At 42.2% G+C, this 20,767-nt stretch overlaps 1 protein-coding gene across 3 annotated transcripts in view; it reads right to left on the minus strand.

Annotated features, from left to right (window-relative positions):
• Window positions 1-404: 404 nt before the first annotated feature.
• CACNA2D4 (calcium voltage-gated channel auxiliary subunit alpha2delta 4) overlaps window positions 405-20,767 on the minus strand; it is a 164,363-nt gene continuing 144,000 nt past the window's right edge. Inside the window, exons 32-38 of one of the 3 annotated variants that reach the window (XM_077935165.1) lie at window positions 19,679-19,731; window positions 16,184-16,239; window positions 14,921-14,941; window positions 8,715-8,832; window positions 4,535-4,647; window positions 2,617-2,699; window positions 405-2,118 (exon numbers count right to left, since the gene is read on the minus strand). In XM_077935165.1, coding sequence (XP_077791291.1) covers window positions 2,023-2,118; window positions 2,617-2,699; window positions 4,535-4,647; window positions 8,715-8,832; window positions 14,921-14,941; window positions 16,184-16,239; window positions 19,679-19,731 — 540 coding nt within the window. In that variant the 3' untranslated portion in view covers window positions 405-2,022. Of the gene's footprint in view, window positions 2,119-2,616; window positions 2,700-3,169; window positions 4,648-8,714; window positions 8,833-14,920; window positions 14,942-16,183; window positions 16,240-19,678; window positions 19,732-20,767 lie in introns of those variants that run through there. The other 2 variants (XM_077935162.1, XM_077935163.1) reach the window with 2 other exon arrangements.

The following is a 20,767-nucleotide window of genomic DNA, read 5'->3' on the forward strand; positions in this document are numbered from 1 at the left end:
GATGGGTGTTGTCTTTTTGGTCTCATTCATGATCATATAAGAACTGGATGGACGTATTGAAAAGTATGGATGGGAATGTGGCCTGGAAATATAGAAATTGGTTTGTGTTACATTAAATGGTGAAAGTTGTTCTTCCATGTTTTTGAACCAAGAGTAGAGAACCATAACCCTTCCTGATGTTTGGGGTCCCCCCCACTTTTTTCTCAACATACCATGTGCTCATATATTAAGGTCAGTTTGACAATGTGAAGCTCTTACACTATACTGGAATATTGTAAATACATCTAAGCACATTTACTTGTGAATGTAAGTGTGGGTCCATTTTCAGCATAATTCCAGTATGACCTGTGATGGGATTTTGTGGCATATTGTGTATGACAACCAAGAAAAACACGAAACAAAAATATAATGAAAATGTCATATTTTAAAAAGAGGCCAAATGTCAAACACATATTACAAAAACAAAAGCAAAAGTTCAACATCTTCTGTACTGTCACAAATCTCTCTTGGGGATTTGAGAGTAGGACTTTCTTATTGAAATGCTAGTCATGTCAAGGAAATACATACCAGCAGTCCTGTAATATGGCTTCCTTCCTTTGCTTGCTTTCTCCATTTCTGAGGTCTTAAGGTCTTGGCTATCCAACCATCAGCCCACGCCTGGCACGTAAACTACTGGGATCTAGAAACGAAAACTTGGTGTGGTGAAAATTTTGCCCATAATTTCGTTCATAAGGCAAAATGGCTTTCAAAAGTTGAGAGAAATTTCACATTGTATTAGCACACCTTTGAGGGGTTATTCTCTTCCCTGAAAACTGATAAAGATTGTATTATACAGGTGGTGCATCCAAGAAGCCGTCAGCATGTCTGGCAAAATAATATTGCGGGATACAGTAGGAACTGGAAGGTGACAGTCATATTTCCTGTGCATCTGTAGACTTCCCAAAAGTGTCAGCTTTTAAACATTTGCGTCTAACAAAGCTAATATGCACACTTAGCCTCGCCATGTTTAATTTTGTAACCTATGTAATTTTGTAACCTATGCAAGGGAGTTATGGCTAAACTCCTTGTCCAGTGATGTGAAGCTGAGGGAACTTGAGAGGTGTGGACAGAAGGAATATTTCTAAGGCTAGAGTTTAAGTTTGCCTTAATAACACAGAAACATAGGTAGAAACATTATTCCTTTTAGCTCAGTACTGTCTACACTGGCTGGTAGTAGCCATCCAAGGTTTCAGATGAAATTCTCGACCTGCAACCACTCCCCGTAATGCATCATGCCTCTTGAAATAGATCACATGGAGCTATTTTCACACCAAGCTGATAAATTTAATCATTGTCTGAATCAGCTATTTTAGAGGAAAGCTCTCTGTGTAGCCTTAGAAGAGCTTAAATGTCTGCAATAGGCAGAGTTGCAGGAACTCCTTGCCGGTTACAGGAATCCCTGCCAAAGCCTGGCTTGGCAATATTGTTCTCCAGTTCCTTGACAATAGAAATGAAACTCTGTTGATGACCATTATATTCTCTAAGAAGGTAATATTCCTGTCATTCCTGCAGAACTGCCCAGGTGTCTGTTAAGTTAAAAGAAAGGGGATTATGAGATGCTTCTCTTTAGCAGATAGTACTGACTGTTCCCATTTTGCAGCTAGGGTAAGTTATAGGTTAAGTCCATCCATTTGGCAAATGCCATCCACTGTTCCAGGCCTTTCCCCCACCAGTGTAAACTTTTCCATGCTGCTAAGGCAGGGAGGGGAAGCTGTGAGATCACACAGCTTGGTGAGCCTGTTGGTCCATAGCCATAGGTGCCCCCCCTCAGTTGCAAGCTTCTTGAAGAAAGGAAGCCCCACTTCCAAACACAACACAGCTAGCAAGTTCCTTGGGAGGATGCAGCCGAAGAAGTTCCTGAGCCTCTGTGGCATTGTCCACATGCTCTGGCATGCAGCAGTTGTCTTAAGTGCCCAAGTAGCATGGTCCTCAAAATAGAGCATTTGCCTTTCTGGTCCAAAATAAGGACTTTGATGGGCCTTGTCACCGCAAGAGAACAGCTGTGGTTCCTAGAGGAAGGAAGAGCAGGGCTAATGAGGCAGAAATCTCTGCCGCTCCTCCACAGTCCTGGGCGTTTTCCTGAAAAACAAAGCAAGTATGTGGTCAGCAAGTAGAATTTAGAGGGCAGCAAAAATTAAAGCCTAGCTTCATTTTAACTTGGGCCAGATGACTGAAACTTTTTTTGCAACGGGGGTGGCCAAATCCAGCTCCCGATAACAATGGATCCATTCATAGGGCTGGCAGGATAAACTGTGTCTGTGCAGAATATGCGTGCTCATGAGTGCCTACCACATGGCAAGGAACCCAATGCACTTGGCTATATGTATAACGGGTGCACAGGCTTGTTGCATACATCACATCACACACACACTGATGGACAGGTGGGGGCACTGTGCCCTATTTTTAGGGCCTCCACATAGGCAAACAAGTGAGGCAGCTTTGTGGTGGTTAGAAATGAAGAATCTATGGATTGACATTTCAAAACCCAGCCTATTTTATTTAGGCCAGCACATTATCATGGCTGCTGTGGGGCAGAGCCTACTTTGTCAAATGCAACAATTCCTCAACCCGCCTTACCTCGGGATGGAATGCATGGCAGGTATCTGGTCGCCGCCTCAGCTTCTGGGAACGCATCCTGTCACATTTCACTGATGCATTATGTGCAGTGCTGTTAAGGTTAATAGCAGTTTGGGGAAATGGTTGAAAATCAGAAACAATCCCATTTATGGAGGAGCTGTGTTGTCCCAGAATTCCAGTTTACAACTAGGCTGTACAAGTCATAAGACGTATTCCCACAGAGGTGCCCTTGATTATGAAGCTACTGCAAGGCCTCTACTCACGTGGAATGTCATGCACTCATTCTAGCATAAAGGGTGCTGTCACAGGCAGGACATTTCTCAAAATACTTATGCTACACCTGGTAAATAAAGGTTACAGTAAAGGGACCCCTGACCATTAGGTCCAGTCGTGGCCGATTCTGGGGTTGCGGTGCTCATCTCGCTTTATTGGCCAAGGGAGCCGGCGTACAGCTTCCGAGTCATGTGGCCAGCATGACTAAGCTACTTCTGGCGAACCAGAGCAGCGCACGGAAATGCCGTTTACCTTCCCGCTGGAGCGGCGCCTATTTATCTACTTGCACTTTGATGTGCTTTTGAACTGCTAGGTGGGCAGGAGCAGGGACCGAGCAATGGGAGCTCACCCCATTGTGGGGATTCGAACCGCTGACCTTCTGATCGGCAAGTCCTAGGCTCTGTAGTTTAACCCACAGCGCCACCAGTGTCCCTACACCTGGTAAGTAGGTGGGCTCAATTAAGATCAGCTAGTATTTTTTAGCATACTTTAATCTGAACACTGCTTAAATTCTATTGAAACTAGTGGGAGTTAATTTTCCCATTGATTTCAACATGATTTTAGTTGGAATGGAGCCATCACGGGTGGCTGCAGAACCAAGCAGCAGCTTTCAAGGCTAGTGATCACACTTAATGAGCAAGCTCCACTCCAGGAGCAGTTAGGCAGGGGTAAGACCTACTGGAAGCAATGGGACATAAGTTAGTCACAACCACCTTGAGCAAAATTAGGGCTACAATCTACATATTTTTCCCAGCACTGTTGCTGCAGAGCTAAAATTTGTCTGCCAAAGGAGAAACTTACTGTTATATTAAATGTGTCTTCATAGTTTCATGTGTATGCCTTTAAAAGAAGTTCTTCCTTGCAAGTTTTTTAAATAACCACTCTTTCCCCCACAAACATACACTCCACTGCCCCAATGTAAATCTCCCTGAAGCCTGTTTGTATCCTGTGCATCTATGTCATGGTTCTGTTCCAGAACAAGAGTCCCTGCAACTGTAAAAAGCAAACACGTGCCCACATGGGAAGAAGTAGCTCCCGTAATAAGCAGTTTCACCCTGGCATTTTGGAGCTGCAATGCACAACATCTTTCTGTACCATTCACTGGCTTACAGCAAATAAGTCCATTGGTCCATCTCACACAGTATTAATGTATTATGGTACACAAAGCACATGGTCCACCATTGACCTAGGACTCCTTCCTTAATTGGGCTTCTATTTTGCAAATGCTAATGAAACCGACAGCATCTTCATCTACACAGAACTGTGTGGGGACATACTTCAGAGTGAAGACTATTTTCAGGTTCTAAAGAGAGTTTAACTAAATAGCAAGTCTGATTTCTCTTTCCGTCTTATGCCTGGTACCCCTGTGCTTTTTCTTTCCACCTCCTTTCCAGCAATTGAGGAGGCATCTAGAAAAATGCACACAATCAATCCATATAGCACTTACCAAACAACAGTACGCAATTGTAATTAGCAGCACATTAACTTGCCATTGCTTTTGCCTTGCTTTCCATTAGAACGTATGCTAAATTCTTCCCACCCCAAAGAACTACTAAAGCAAACCCTCTGCATCAATTCACTGTTGGAAAAATGTAAACCACAAGAACTGTACAGCCCAGTACAACCTCTACCAGAAGAAAGATATATTTGACTTCTTTAGGTTGCAGTAGGACAGGTGGAAAGTTGCTGCAGTCACATACAGCATCCACAACCAGGAGCAGGAGATTGCTGTTGGTAATTTGCTGCACCACAAACATCCTGTAAGGGCGAGAAGATCCCCCCACCCCCAGAGACTATGGTCAGAACAGAAGGTTACAGAATACTCCCCTTGCCCCTTCCAGAGGTGTCTTTTTCCAGCAGGAACTCAGTCCCAGCACCTCTCAGGTGGGTGCCATTGCCGTTCTAAGATAACAAGGGAGGTGAGTTCCAACACTTCTTTTTCTAAAAAAAAAATAGCGCTGCCCTTCCCTTCCCACCACCACAAACAAGCACATGGTTCTAGCAATAGGAAACAACAAGAATTAAAGCAAATGGGAAGGGGCAGAGGAAAATATATTTACGTAGTTAATAAATGGGAATACTATTAGGGAATATTCAGAACTGAGTTGAAGACTGCCACTTTCAATTACACAAATACAATTTTATTGCATTGGAGGCAGAATGGTTGAGAAACTTGAGCTGTGGGTTATAAAGCAGGGACAAATCCTTGTGTACTGAGGACTAATCTGTTAATACTGTAGTGCAGCTCTTGTGTAAATGGACTGATATGATGCTTGACTCTGGATGGGAATGCAGCATCTACATACATCGTGTGTGTGTGTGTGTGTGTGTGTGTGTGTGTGTGTGTGTGTATCCATGCACAATTCAGAGGTTGTAGGTTTCTGACTGTTCATCTTCAATGTATAAGCATAGTGCTCATGCATGGAAGGGCCTGCAGAAGAACTAATTATGTATGTATTGAAGCACATTGACTTAAGTACACCACAGTTATGTGTGCCAAGGCAGGATTGCAGATTCAGAGTGTGTGTTCAAGCCAGTGTAAATGTATGTACAGGACTGACCTGTGAATTAAAGTGTACGTATTAAACCCTATACAGCTATGCATGGGAGCCACATTCAAAGAATAACTATAAAGTCCCATGTGTGGCCCAATACTGAGGGATCAGCTGGTGACGTGGACAGACTCTGCTCACATGACACTGAGGCTACAACATTCTGTGTCTGCTCCCTTCTCTAGCTATCAATACGGTGCAGTATTTGGACCGCGGGCTTGAATTCTCATTTATTGTATATGTGTCATTTTCATAGTTACTATTAATTATTTTATGACAACATATGTTCATGTTCAAGTAATATGGAAAATGCATCCTAAGCATGCCGACAGCCAGAAAAACCAATAGTCCTCTATTGCCCTCTGCTGGGAGACTAAGAGTGGTGTGTACTTAGCTAAAAGTACTAAGATGGAACCGAAAAGTTCCATCTTAATATTTAGCACCTGAGTTTTAGTTCTTAGATCACCTCCTGCGGGCTTGTGGAGGCTTTATTCAAATGGCCATCTCTGCAAACAGAATCCTGCCAGCCGTACCCAGCTGGGTACCATGTCTGAGTTAATGGAATCATTTAAAAGCCGCATAATAATAATAATAATAATAATAATAATAATAATAATACATGCTTCATGGGCATAATCCTAGGGCTGGTCCAAATGTTACATTTGAGTGATAAGCTTTTCCTTCAGCAACACTCCCTACAGAAGTGGCAACATCTAGAACAGTAGTTCTCAAACTCCACCCCCCAGTCCACTTGAAATTTGCAGGGGGTCTTGGGGAACCACTTAATGATATTTCTACCTGCTGTAGCAGTTGTAATTCCACAGAATTCAATTTGTAATACAATCAAATACAATATTAAGAAAATAAAAGAAGCGATAACAATGCAATTAAAAATTGACACAAAACTAAATGCAAATGATGTATGATTTCCCATCTTCAGCCACAAATTCACAGACACCTTGAGAACCACTTGTGGTCCACAGACCACACTTCAGGAACCCCTGATCTGGAAGCTTCCTACCTGCTTCAACCACCCAAGTGAATGAAACATCCAACTCCCAGCACCATAATTCCCAATCGTGTTAGTGTGGGATGCTGCAATAAGAAGCTTTTAGATATTAGAGCTCTGAACATTACATGAAAATACTAATGTCTGAATTAGTCCTTAGCTTCCTTACAATAATCATGTAAGTTAGATCAGTTAGGGGGCAGGGGGGGGGGGGAGAGAGAGAGAGAGAGAGAGAGAGAGAGAGAGAGAGAGAGAGAGAGAGAGAGAACAATTTTCTGGAGATCACTTGCTGAGTTCATGGCTGAGCTAAGAAATTGCCCCATGTGCTTTAACCATTATGTTTATACCAACCATCATAGGAATTGCTTCAGAAGCTATCTGGTATTAGTAGCTACACAGGAGAGACATGTGTTGCTAAGAGCAAGGCTGAGCTTATTTGCACAAGACAAAGTATTCAAATCTAATTTGCTCCTAGTATGGTGTACCTGCAACCAATGCCCTGACAGAAGGGCTTTTTTCAGCTGGAACTCACCAGAACTCCGTTTCAGCATTGCTCAGGTGGGTACCATTGCCATTATAAGAGAACAAGGGAGGAATTCATGGTGAGTTCTGGCACCTCTTTTTCTAGAAAAAATAGCACTGCTTGACCGTATAAATGAGAGAGGAGAAAAGATAATGCCTAAGGCAGGGCTGACAGTTCTCAAACTCACTATAGCCAGACTTGAGTCTGTCTGTTTTTGGGAACCAGCATCAAATGCCCAGATTTTTTGGTGCCAGTATTCAGTGTTTAGGCACACTGAGCCTAAAGTTGGCAAAGTAGAGTTCTTACAGGTAAACATGCCTCTCAGCCCTTGCATGCAGTTTAGAATGAGTGATGTAAGTTCTCTAAATGAGGGACAATCTCACATGGGAAAACACTCTATAGAGAGCTTTGTGTGAAAAGAAGATTGCCTGGAAAAGAAATGGCTGTTGAACAGAATTAACATATCTGTGGGCCTTCATGGATATGAATTATTTGGAACAGGAATGCTCTACACTGAAGCAAATGCCCTAACCTATAAAGAAAAAAACATGATCATGTTCAGTTTTGCCTGTCTTTCTAAAGGGAATTCACAGAACCACAGAATTGTAGAGTTGGAAGGGACCTCAAGGGTCATCTAGTCCAACCCCCTGCAATACAGGAATCTCAGCTAAAGCATCCATGGCAGATGACCATCTAGGTAAAGGACCCCTGACCGTTAAGTCCAGTTGGGTGCTGGTTGCGGTGCTCATCTCGCTTTACTGGCCGAGGGAGCCGACATTTGTTCGCAGACAGTTTTTCCGGGTCATGTGGCCAGCATGACTAAACCGCTTCTGGGGAACCAGAGCAGCGCACGGAAACACCGTTTACCTTCCTGCCAGAGCAGTACCTATTTATTTACTTGCAGTTTTATGTGCTTTCGAACTGCTAGGTTGGCAGTAGCTGGGACCGAACAACGGGAGCTCATCCCGTCGTGGGGATTTGAACCACCAACCTTCTGATTGGCAAGCCCAAGGCTCAGTGGTTTACACCACAGCGTCACCTGTGTCCTCTGTTTAAAAACCTCTGAGGAAGGAGAGTTCACCACCTTCCAAAGGAGTCCATTCTACTGTCAAACAGCTCTTACTGTCAGAAAGGTCTTCCTGATATTTAGATGGAATCTCTTGTAATTTGATTCCATTGGTTTGCGTTCTAACCTCCAGAGCAAACAAGTTTGCTCCAACTTCCAATATTCCTTTAGATATTTGAAGATGGCTATCATCTCTTCTCTCGGTCTCCTTTTTCCCAGGCTAAACATACCCAGCTCCCTCAACCATTCCTCATAAGGTTGGTTTCCAGACCCTCACAAGGCCTGGTTTCCAGTGAAGAGTGTGGCTGAGGAGAGTTCTAAGGACCAGATAGAGAGACTTGGAGGGCAAAATGTGGTTCTGGGTCTGAGGTCCCCCACCCGTGCACTAGGCAAAGAGTGTGTTCAAGGCAGACCTTGGTACCTGGCAGGTTCATGTAGAAGGGAGTGGTCTGTGAGGGACCTGGGTCCTAAGCAATTGTCACTACTATTGTTACTAACCAACTTGAATTGAGGTTGGAATAGTTCATAGTTGCAGGCAATTCAGAAGAAATTGTGGAAAATAAGAGGCATTGCAAGGATAACAAGGGACAGTTAGTTTGCTTGGAGATCAGACTAACCAGGGAGAACTGAGAGGCACAGGTAGGAGAAAAGGAAGAAAGAGAGCACATTTCTTACTTCTGACAGTCTCCGCATTCAATAATCCCATTGGTCTCTTTGATGGCAGGTTCATATACAAACACTGGGTATTCTGTGTCACATGGCTGTAGCATGTCGTGCTTCTTGTGCTTGTGAGCTGAGATGGGGAAAAAGAGGCTGAGTGAGAAAATCGGGTGAAGGAAACAAATGAGGTGTGGGGAAAAGAAGCGGAAAGATGTTGACCCAAAAACGAAGATTACTGGCAGCCACTAGGTGGTGTGGGAGACTCAGTGTATGAGGATGCCCTAGAAGCATGAATATGGCCACCCTTCAGCCAATGGTCGGATTATGTAGCTATCAATCTGACAGGCTGTTTACTGCTAGAAAGTCAAAACACACAAACAAGTGGGAAACCACTTGCAGTTAGTTCATGGTTAGAATCAAACCAGCTGGCCAAGACATTACTAGGTGGCTCATATGGGGGAAGCAGGAAGACTTTTTACTAACGACAGTGACTGCATGAAATATAGCGGGCTGGGCGGGCTAGTACAGCACCAATCTTTAGTAACTGCACCTAAATACCTAAGCAGGAAGCTTTACTAGAAAGAAAGTCCACTACCCAGCTCCCACTAGCCAACATAGGAACTGACTACTTGCAGTGGAAAGATCTACATTTTGGGGACCCTGAAGCTTGAACTGTTACGGGGGCCCTTCGGAATCAGCAACAAAGCCTGAGTAACCACTGTTATCTTCTTCAATGGGGTTGTTCCATGACAGATCACCAAACCTTTACAACACCTGTGCTACTGACTTTCAGACTTTGGAATTGTTGAAATATATACAAAAAAATAATAATCACTTTTGAAGTTTTTGGAAAGCTGAAATCCAAAACATTTAAGAAAGCATAAATATTGTTTAAAATATTTATGTTATTAACTGAGTATACAAAACTATTTTAATTGTGTTGCATGTCAACATTTCTAGGTGCATTATTTATTTATTTTAAAGAAACACCAGGTGTCATTGTGACATTTTGAAGGACAATGTATGATGTTTAGATTTGAGGATAGCTGAGATAATGCGTGGATATGTTTGCACAGAGAAAAAAATAATCACCTGCCAGATAGTCAGGGAGTGGGTGAACTGGTTGGTCATCAATAACAGCAGAAGTTTGCATTTGATAAAACTAACAGTGGGGCTGCTGTCCTTCAAACAGAGAAATGCTCAAAATGCTGGTGGACATTTGCATCACACTGGCCTGAGGGAGAAAAGTTGTGCTGGCATTTATTCTCTTGTGCGATGATGACAACTCAGAGACGCAAAGATATTGCAAATGTCACACAAACATGTATAGAGTCTGTGTCACTCATTGGGAGTTGAAACAGTGACAACTATCCAAAAAACACACCCTTTTCTAGTTTGTTTTTAATCTATCCATTTTTATCTCCCTGCCCTTCAAGGAGCTCAGGATCCTCTTATCATCACAACTCCCTTCTCAGGTAGGTAAAACCTGTGAACTCTTGGAATTGGAATCAAGCAGGTGGTTGAGCTTGTCCAACACTCTAACCACCCTGGCTCTCTCACAAATCTGTGACTGTAGCTTTTGTGAAAATTGCAGTGCTCTAATCTGGATACAAAGCTTGCAACACCATTGCACACAAAATGAAGACTTGTGTAGCCCATCTGTCAAGCACCACTGAAGCGGGGAGAGAGAACGGGACTCGCCTTTCCTTGTTGCTTCCTGCTGGGAAGTGAGTATCAGAGCTCCCATTGCTTTGTCACAATGGTACCTGTCCTTCCTGAGGGGTTTGCAAGTGACTGAATCTCTGCTTCAGTGAAACCATCACTGACAATCTGATTCCTCCCATTGCTTTTCTTTGCCTGTAATGTTGTTCACCAAGTTTCCCTCAACGTAACTATGCAGCAGATTCCCTGTTCTAATCTTTCAACTATGAAGGAAGCAGCAGGCTATTTTAACACAACCTCCCTCAACTGGGATTAAAACCGAAATAAATTTATGCCAGATGGTGCAATGAGTATTGTAAACAACACCTATTTGTTTTCCTAGGTCTTATTAAGTTTCCATGCTGTATAGCAAGGATTTGTCCAGTCCTGCATATGTCACCCTGATGTTTTGCATTACCCCTCTGCCCTAAATTGGTTGTCTTGTCTAAGGTCTTCTAGATAAGATTCAGACCTGGAACCCCTCAACTCACCAACTCCCTAAAAACTAATAAAAAGGCCGCTGGTTAGACAGCTTGTCTACAATGTGACAAAATGTAGGTGGACAGGAGTCTTAACCACAGTGCAACCCTGATTGGGTGAGCCAGATTTAGCATCTGTATAGATAGACCCCATATTTAGCACTCAATATATTTTCTAGGTTTCTCTTCTAGTGCAGTGCACCTTACTAAAACCTAGAAATTACCCAACATGGAAAATATGTGGCCTATCCAGGATGCAAAACTGTGAGTTACAGCCATGCAGTTACATGTCCACAACCAGCTCACTTTACATATATAAGCTTTTACTCTCCCTCTCCTCAAAGTAGAACCGCATTAGTGTCATGTGTGGAAGGGAAGATCCACAGCATGCTTTCCATCTTCTTACTGCGTTTCGTTCACAAATAACATTTGCTCTTGGAGCCACAGAGATTCATTCTGTTCAAACTCCCTTTTGTCTCTCTGTTAAACCACACTTTAACTGGATCGGAAGTGAATTTCCTCATACCCCAAACAGTTCCTTGGACACAGAGCAATAACAGCAATAAATTGAGCCTGAGGAGAGGGAACAAATTCGGTCAGCTACAACAGGGCAGAACACAGAGAAGCCACTGCTACATTTGGGGCAGGGCATTCCCTTCCCCCCCACCCCCCAGTTTCATTCCACAGATGAGCATGAATTAACACCTGAGCAGCATCGGCAAAAAGGAGCAAAATGTCACTGCCATCCTGATATTTACAGTCACATTGATCCGGAAAAATAACAACAGAGATAGGCTTTAAATTGCTGGCATTTCACTGTCAGCAGGGCAGCCCAAAAATATTTTTTTCCTAGCCCAAGCAGCCGTCCATGTGACCAGAGATCGGCACCTCTGCACCATTTTATGATACTGCAAAGGGCCTTGAGTTTCTGCATCTCTGCTTTCCTAAGTCATATATTATTAAATATACAAGACCACTGAGTGGTTCACATAAAACACAGTAAAATTGTATGAAATCTCTCTCACAGATTGCTAGATGTTACGGCACATGCACAGGACAGCTGCTCCCCAGTAGGGGCTGGTGTCTATTGGAATAGGCAGGCCGTAAGGCATGGATGCCAACAGTAGGGGGAGCCAGAGCTGATGATAGGCAGAACTACCGGTAATTCTAGTTTAACCCCAATCCTCCTCCACAGAAGGGCAACAGTGGCACTTCAAAGAAACTGACAGGCAGGGCCAGCCCCTAGACTGGTTGTAAGAAAGAAGGTAGTTGGGAGCTGGTTGCGGTTGGTAGGGCAGTGCCCTAGTGGCCTAACAGATCAGCGCCCACTGCCTTCTCTGTCTTCCAGCCCTCATGGGTTGGGTACGTTGGGGAAATAACTAAATCCCCAAATACTACTCTCCACCAGTTACTCCTATGCTGCTGTCCTACTTCCCCAATTCCTCCGAGGCTTATAATCCACCAGCAATAGTCTGGAGGATTGGAGCCTCTTAGCCCCACCCTTTATTTATTTATTTATTTATTTATTTATTTATTTATTTGAATTTATATACCGCCGTCTCAGGGCAGTTCACCCTTATCTACCTGTAGCCCATCCTAGCTGATTACTGGCTGGGCTACTCATGAGCAAGCAACCAGTTTAACAACTTCTTTGCCACAGGAGCTTTAGCAACTGCTGGTGTTTGGAATCTGGGAAGGAAATAATACCTCTTGCCAGGATATCATAGAGAAGGTTTTTTCTCTCCTTGCCTAAGGGCAGGCTGGTGCTCAGCTGACCTGGGAAGTACCCTCACATGCCCCAGCTCTTACATGTTGAAGCTTTAGTGACATATTGGAACATGGGAAGTTACTGGACTATCTAGCTCAGTTTGGCTACACTGATTGGCAGCAGCTCCTCAGGGTTTCAGGCCGAAGCTATTTTCAGCCCTACCTGGGAAATAAGGATTGAACTTGGTGTCTTCTTCATGCAAAGCAGATGCTACACCACTGAGCTATGGCCCATCCCCTGTTGTTGGGTTTACTGGCAGCTAATCATGATGAAAAATGGTGTGAACTATGCAAAGAGTTTTAATATTTATCTTGGTTAGAATAGAATAGAATAGAATAGAATAGAATAGATTCTTTATTGTCATTACACAAGTGCAACATTGCACAAGTGCAACGAAATTGGATGCCATCCCTTAAAAACAACAAAAGCAAAACAACAACAACAACCAAACAAACCACATTCCAGCCACACCCACACCAACACCCATCAAACTCCCAGGTCACACTATCGAGTTACAGCATTCAAAAAGGCCACAGCTCTTGGATAGAAACTGTTTTTCAGTCTATTTGTCCTTGACTTGATGTTTCTATATCTCCTGCCAGAAGGCAGTAGTGCAAACAGACTGTGTCCCGGGTGAGATGAATCCTGCAGGATGTTGTTTGCTTTCCTAAGACAACGGGAACCGTACAGTTCTTCCAAAGATGGGAGAGGATGACCAATAATCCTTTGGGCTGGAACATGGGAAGTTACTGGACTATCTAGCTCAGTTTGGCTACACTGATTGGCAGCAGCTCCTCAGGGTTTCAGGCCGAAAATAGTAACTTATATCTTATTGACATAAGGGCAGCTCCCATATTTCTTATTTCTATAGACAAGCCATTTATCAGCCAGCCTTTGTCTAAATGGTGGAGGGAGATTAAAGGGCTAGAGCTGCTTATTCAGCCAACCTGTAATCATATCTGCTTCTCTAACATAAATAAATTATGAGAAAGTTGAATGAACTTATTTATTGAAGTTGCTCTAGCGATCAGAACCTGACTATCTGCAGTTGTCTGAATAATACAGTTTTGCTGGATTTCCAGTTGAGTGATTACCACCTGTCCTCATGCAATTCTGCAAACAGGCTGAAGTTTCTTTCTGATAGATTCTTGCCCACCTCTAGCTAATTATCTCTACTTGCATTTTGTACCTACTGAGAATGCAAGAATGTCCTCTCGTGTTTCTTTCTGAGCTCCATATTTGACCTGGATCCTCTGATTATTATGGATCCTTTTAGAGCAACATGAGAGCTCTGGTTGGGGTTCAACTAAGGTTACCTCCCTTCCTGCATGATGCAACCACCACCACGTCTTTTCTCTTGCACGAGTGGCACCTCCCTAGTCCACCCTTCCTCCTTTCTTCATCACCCCGCTATTGTTGGGTTTACTGGTAGCATGCTAATTATCATGCAAACACTTAGGCCTGGCCTGATTCAATTACCACTCGTGAACAATTGAACAGAGGAAAGAACTCCTTGAAGTTCTTACTCTACCTCTAGACCTTGAGATACCAAGCATTATTTGAGACATCAGTCACCAACTCCAGAAGCAGCACCTATTGGTCTGGCCTAGTATGACAGATAGCAAGATCAGATTGTAGATTAAAAGCGCCATAGGAAGGCCTATGCATTTGTATAATGTGTAAATGTACTGAGAATGAAATGGGGGGGGGGGAAGGGGTAGAATAGAAGATGGAACGCTGATAAACCTTGCAACTTTTCAAATTAATTTGTTCCTTTATAATGGACCAAGCTTGTTGTAAAATATTAATATTGAAGGGCAAGATATGCAAATATCAATATAAGATTCACTTTAGCAGCGTACAGCAGAATTCTCCACCCATTGCCTATTGCCCAGTAAGAACTGCTGCCATGCAACCTTAATTCATTTCAGTAAGGCTTGTATGGGTGAACCCGCATGCTTTGCACAAGCTGTTGTTGTTTGCACATATTGGCACATCCCTAGAGCTACTGCACATCTTTATATTCAAGGTTATAGCTGGACCAGCAAGCACAGAAACTTGCAGTGAAGTATGCCAATCACACAGTGAGTGGTAGCACAATAATTAAACAAGTAGTGATATCTCTGCTTTCAACTAGGCAGTCGCAACTAATTCCTGAACAGCTGTGAACTGGGAAAGAAATTGCCCCCAGTTTTCTGGGCAAATCTGCTTAGGTGTTCTCCTGTTTCCAGAAAATGGAGATCTTTTTGCTGTACTATAATGATTCTACTTACCATGATGGAAAACAGCCTTGGCTATATAGGTTGCATGGCATAACATGTGATGCAGATGAATCCATGATGATAATCACAAGATGGTGGTAGAATTCCATGGTGAAGACACATGAATAGGAAGAATGGGAAATGAAGAAAGAAAGAGGAAGAATGACATGGTGGTGAAATGAAGAAATAATTGTTCACAATAGTAAGAATGAGTGTGAGACTACTCCTTAAAATTCACCTGCCTTTACAGTTAACTAAACTGCTGTTTCATGAGAAATATGTTTTATTATCTTATATCCTTCTTTCCTTCACATAAGCCTATGTGAAGTGAATATGATTTGCTTAAAAATACTAGAATATTTGACACTGAAAGCTTTGGCCTGCGCACTCCTAAATGTTTAGGAGCAGGCAATGCTTTCAGAAACAAGTACAATATTGGAAGTACACCCTGGACTAGAGAGAAACAGCTATTCTATCTGGTTAAAATATGTGTAAGCAACATAATGTATGTAACCAGCATATTACTGTTGCCAAACCCTAGCAGGCAGTACCATAAGTAACATTTGCTGTATGAGATTGTGCTTTTGAAATGATTTCTGCCATTTATTATTATTAAATGGAACATATTAAGAATTAATTATATTTAGAAAGTTCTCTTTCTTTCTTTCTTTCTTTCTTTCTTTCTTTCTTTCTTTCTTTCTTTCACTAAAAACTGCCTGTGTTTTTCTACTTTTAGCTTACATTGCTGTTATGTTTCAAAAATTATCTCCAAGATACGGAGGACTGGAATGGAAGGAATAAAGTTTCGTAATTTTAAGAGCTCATAGACAAAGCGACACTTGCTCAGAGCGCATGTGATCCACAGACCACAAGTTACCCACATTGCTGTTTTAGACACTGTACCACAGGCTTTTAGGGGTCTTAACACTGACACCCTTCCCTGCACGTTCCAAGCAAAGTGCATGTAGATGAAAGAACTGGCCCACTGCTTCAGCAAATAGTTGTTAGTAGTCTTCCATCCACCTCATGGGATACCCCAACACAGACCACATATATGAGCTGACACAGTTGACAGTGTTATTAAACCTTGCCAGTATATTCCAGGGTGTCTCAATAAAGGTGAAATGGAAGCTGGCGAATAGATTCTCAGTGCCAACAGGGTGACAATGTCTCTGGATTGTGCTAAATTGCATTCGTATGTGTGATTCCTTCATCCAAGCCCAGTGGCTGCAAAATTGTGTGTGCTGTGAGCTGGCTGCATTCCCATATACTCACCATCTGCCAAATTGTCTGTGTGCCAGAAGCCAGATATGTTGAACTCCAGAAAGAATCTGTCAAAAGACGGGGGGGGGGGGGAGAGATGTGTTTTATGCTAGCCTGGAAGGGCAAAGGTGTTACGCAGGCAGACAGTCCCTGTGATTTGCTCTACTCTGAGCTTTTAGTCTGCAGGAGCAGCCTAGAACTTGCCTTGCGGTTTCTTTTTAGTTCACACCTGAGCCAGTTACTTTAAATCTTCCTTTGTTACTTTTCAGAATGGTTAATTGTGCCTTAATCCTACAATAAATTACTAGCAATTCCTGTGGCAAGGCTGTCATTAACACTGTGCTCCTTGTGGCTGGCAGGGAAATATACTCGGTCACCTTGAAAGCCATCTGCTCGGCAACGGTGGACGCTGGTATTCAGTGCCCAGCGACAGCTGTGGAGTGTGCCTAGCAAGTTAATCTCTATGAAGAATCTTGGAATATGGCCCTTGTCTCAAGTTCAAAGGTGTTTGAATCTAACACTTCAGTCTCTGCCTAGTATAATCATTGATCTCCACTGCACTACCAAGGAGGCGCTGCTGGTAGTCCCTTCATTGAGTACTTTCTAAGGTGGGGGGCAGAACACACAGTAAAGCCTTCTTGGTGGTGGCTTCCCATTTATGCAACTCCTTCCCACTGCATGTTTGGTTGTCTTCCACTTTCTGTTTATTCATACGGCAGCTTAAAACATTATCTGTTGTTACAGGCTTACAAAACATAGCAGCAGAAGCCTTGTTTGTTAAGCTCTACTGCGCTGCTGACTTTTAAATGTTGTTTAATGGTATTTTATGGTTATATTTTTGTTCAGTTTATTTTTAATAGCCATTTGCTGGGTGTGTTTATTTATTTTTTAATGTGCTGACGGCCATTCCAAGTTCTACATGAGGGGGAGCATGGTATCTACAATCTATGTTGGAAAACTGCTTGTTCTCTATATATTTGGATGCCTTAATATATCATAACCAAATTAAGCATGATCAAAGGCCAGGTTTTAACCTATGTTTGTATGCAGTTGGGCCTCATTTTGAATCAAGATGGAAAACCAAACCTTTCAAAGGTGCACTGTGTTAGTCACTGATCACAAAATGATGCCATTTTTTTGGGATTCTGAGAACTTCCGAGCAATGCTGGGTATGAGGTTGTTAGTAACAAATATATTAATAAAATATCAAATGTACTCATGAATCTGCCTTTCTTCCTGAAGCCCCACCTCCCACAACGTGTCACCTTGGCAGAGATGGCAAGTTAGGTCTACTCCATTAACATATTTTCCTAATAGGAACAGGATTGTCCCTCCTCTATGTTTTCAACAGAGCAAATGATTCAAGTTCATTAGAATTTGAGAAGGGAAGGGTAAGCCTGTCACTTGTTGATTTACCTCCATATAGATACTCACAGATATTTTGTTGATTTACATCCACGTAGTAGAACATAAAAGTGTTAATGTTAGTGACATTGGCTCACAAACACACAAAACTCTTCCCCAGGGAAAAATGTATCATTGCTGGGCAAGCAAGTGGCTGTGCCTGCCTTCTTCTGTTTATGATATCTGAGTTCCTGCTCCCCAGTGCAGCTTCTTTCCCACACTTAACAGCCTTAATAAGCAGGTTTGCATATTATGGACTTCCACTTGAAATCAGGAACTCTGGACCCCTTTACTGGCCCTGTTATATATGTTGTACTGCTACGATTTTGTACGAATCAGTTCCCCATGTTTTCGCAACTGGAAGGTGCAAATAATTAAACTGCCTACTTGATAATGCTGCTGGAAGCCTCTTGGGTACCACAGGAATGAAGGCATGACACAAATGCCTCTGCTTCATACGATGGCAGGATTTTCCCTCTTAGAGCTCTAATGCACTAATCCCATGTGTGTGATGCTTGCAAATCACATGGCTTGTATGCACAAGCCATTCTCCTTCTTCGTGTAGTCTTTATCTCGAACTGGGGAATTTTCAAGGTCAGCACAAGCAGCAGACTCCACCCAAGAAAAAGATGCAGAAACATGGTAGCATCTTCTGTGGTGTGCGTGTGTGTCTGTTTCCTGTGCTTCTTGTATTTGTGCTACAAAGCATTGAACCAGAAGTGAAGGAGGCTCACATGCAGATATTCTCTTACTAAAATAGGGCCCAGATGTTTTATTAAACAGGCCCAATGGCACAATTTTGTCTCTGTTAATGTGACTCATCTGACACTTCCATCCTATGAACCGAAATCTCCCTTTTACCTGATTATTCCATTGTGATACACTGGCTTTGGTACTCATTGCTACAACAGGGGTGGGAGTTAAAGACATTTCTACAACGCAAATCTGTATTAGATTTACTGGCATTGTCTCACCAAAATAATTCTGGAAGTTATCTTGCTGGGAACTCTGTAAATGACTCCTAACCTTTCAAAGAATTATAGTTCCCTAGGGAGAGGGAATGACTATTAAAACAAGTTTGTGGCTGCAGACACACTAACCCATTTGCTGCACAAAAATGTAGTTTTTCTCAGTCTGGAATGGTTCATGCTTATGCTCAACATGCTGCTTTCAACACCTGGGATAGCTCAGTCAGTAGAGCATGAGACTCTTCATCTCAGGATTGTGGGGTCAGGCCCCATGTTAGGCAAAAGATTCCAGCATTGTAGGGGGTTGGACTAGATGATCTTTGTGGTTCCTTCCAACCCTACATTTCTATGATTCTAGTTTGATTTAATTTCCTGCTGGCCACAAGGGTAGATGTGGTTACTTGGTACACATCTGAAAACCCTCCATGCCCTTGCCTCCCTGCATATGTCCCAGATGAATGAAGAAGCAGTGATTGCGATTTTGGTATACCCCCACTCACAACATCATTGGAAATATGTGCATACACATACACAAACACACCACCATCTGTTTTCAAATGGACACACTGTGGGGTTATGCAGAATCAATATGCAAGGAACTTTTATTTTCTGAATGAAACTGGTTTCTCAATAAGTGCTTTTCAGGGGCCAGAAATATGCAATACATGGTCCATATTGTGTGCGGACTACATAGAAAAAACAAGTACTCGTTCTCCATTGATTTTAGAATAAAATGTAGTATATAAGTAGCCCGCCTGTAGAAACAGGTGTGTCCTAAGTTTCATGGAACTGGAAATCCATTGATGTCTCTCAATTCTACATTTTGGAATAACAGGACTATCTATATAGTGACTGCAACTTCTCCAGCTTGTGCTTCTAAAAGTTAGGACTGTCAACTGCTTCAGGACTGTTTTGAATATTTTCTTGTTTATTCGCTATTATAGTCACATACCAGAATTTTAAAAAATGCTTGTGCCAGTAACATCAAGCCCCACCAATTTAAATTTCCTCATACCTATTAACAAACACAAGCATTAGTTGATTAATACACTGATGTAAATGTACTAAAGCTTGCAGTTATAGTTTCTACTTCTAATGATATTTCCCTCCAGAACTCCAAAATGTTTGTACTCACATGAGGAAGTCAGTTATCAGCCACTTTAGTGCTCCCAATAAGGCATAAACTGGCTGTTGAAAAAGAAGAAAGCCAAAGAAGAGGAGTATTTTACAGAGCCCACAATTCCAGAAGCCAGTCTACAAATTAGGAGGCAGATTCTTAGAAGCAGCAATATGCATACAAGTCAGCCTACTACCAATAATAATTCTGAACCTCATCTTTGGAAAGGTCGGAAAGCTTATCGGGAATTCGCATGAGTCTTTGAAGACATAATTACTTAACTGGCTCTCTTCAACTGTAATAGCCTAAATAGCTCGTAGAAAGAAAGAGCTAAAGCTATTATGCGACTAAAACTTTAGAAAACATTTTTGTTCTAATGGTGGAAAATAGTGTTTCCACTTCAAACTGTACACAAAAGCAAAACACCACACAAACCTTGTTAGTAGGAGTGCCTAATGCAACAAGGCCTCTAGCATATAAACTGGTAGGTGCTACACAATGCAGAACAATTTTAATATCAGGGGATTTCTAGTCCTCATGATCATGCTGAAAATGTGGATAGTCTCATCTGAAGGATTTAGGCAACTCTGCTTTGGAGCAAAGGTATTATTTTTCTTTTGTGGGAATATGACATACGAGGTATATTTGTATATCTTAATTCTAATATCATTCTCAACTAGTGTTGTATGAACTCAAACCTAATAAGGTCAAAGGTTCAGTCTGCATTTTTTGTTCTCTCCATTAGTGCTTTCTTCTTATAAACAACAATGGTGACGTTTCCAAGGATTACTTTTTTGTTTCATTCTGTCAGGAGAGCTAGTTTCCAAACAGCAGGGAGAGGGAACCTGTGGCCCTCCAGATATTGGACTGGAGAAGACATGGGATTTTAGCTGTTATATTTCCAGTTTCTTCTCATGACCATCATTCCAACTCCCCCCCCCCCTTTTAAAAATGGCTGCTCATCTCCAGCTCTCCTCATAATTTGTTTATATGATTTATGAGTTAATTTCCATGCTTTTGTACATGCTCAAAGCAACATTCAAAACATTTCTTAAAGCACCTCATTAAAGTTATATAAACAAACAGACATGATAGAGTGAGATTCAT

The sequence above is a fragment of the Podarcis muralis genome, chromosome 10 (assembly GCF_964188315.1).
Source record: "Podarcis muralis chromosome 10, rPodMur119.hap1.1, whole genome shotgun sequence".
In the NCBI taxonomy this organism is placed as follows: Eukaryota; Metazoa; Chordata; class Lepidosauria; order Squamata; family Lacertidae; genus Podarcis; species Podarcis muralis.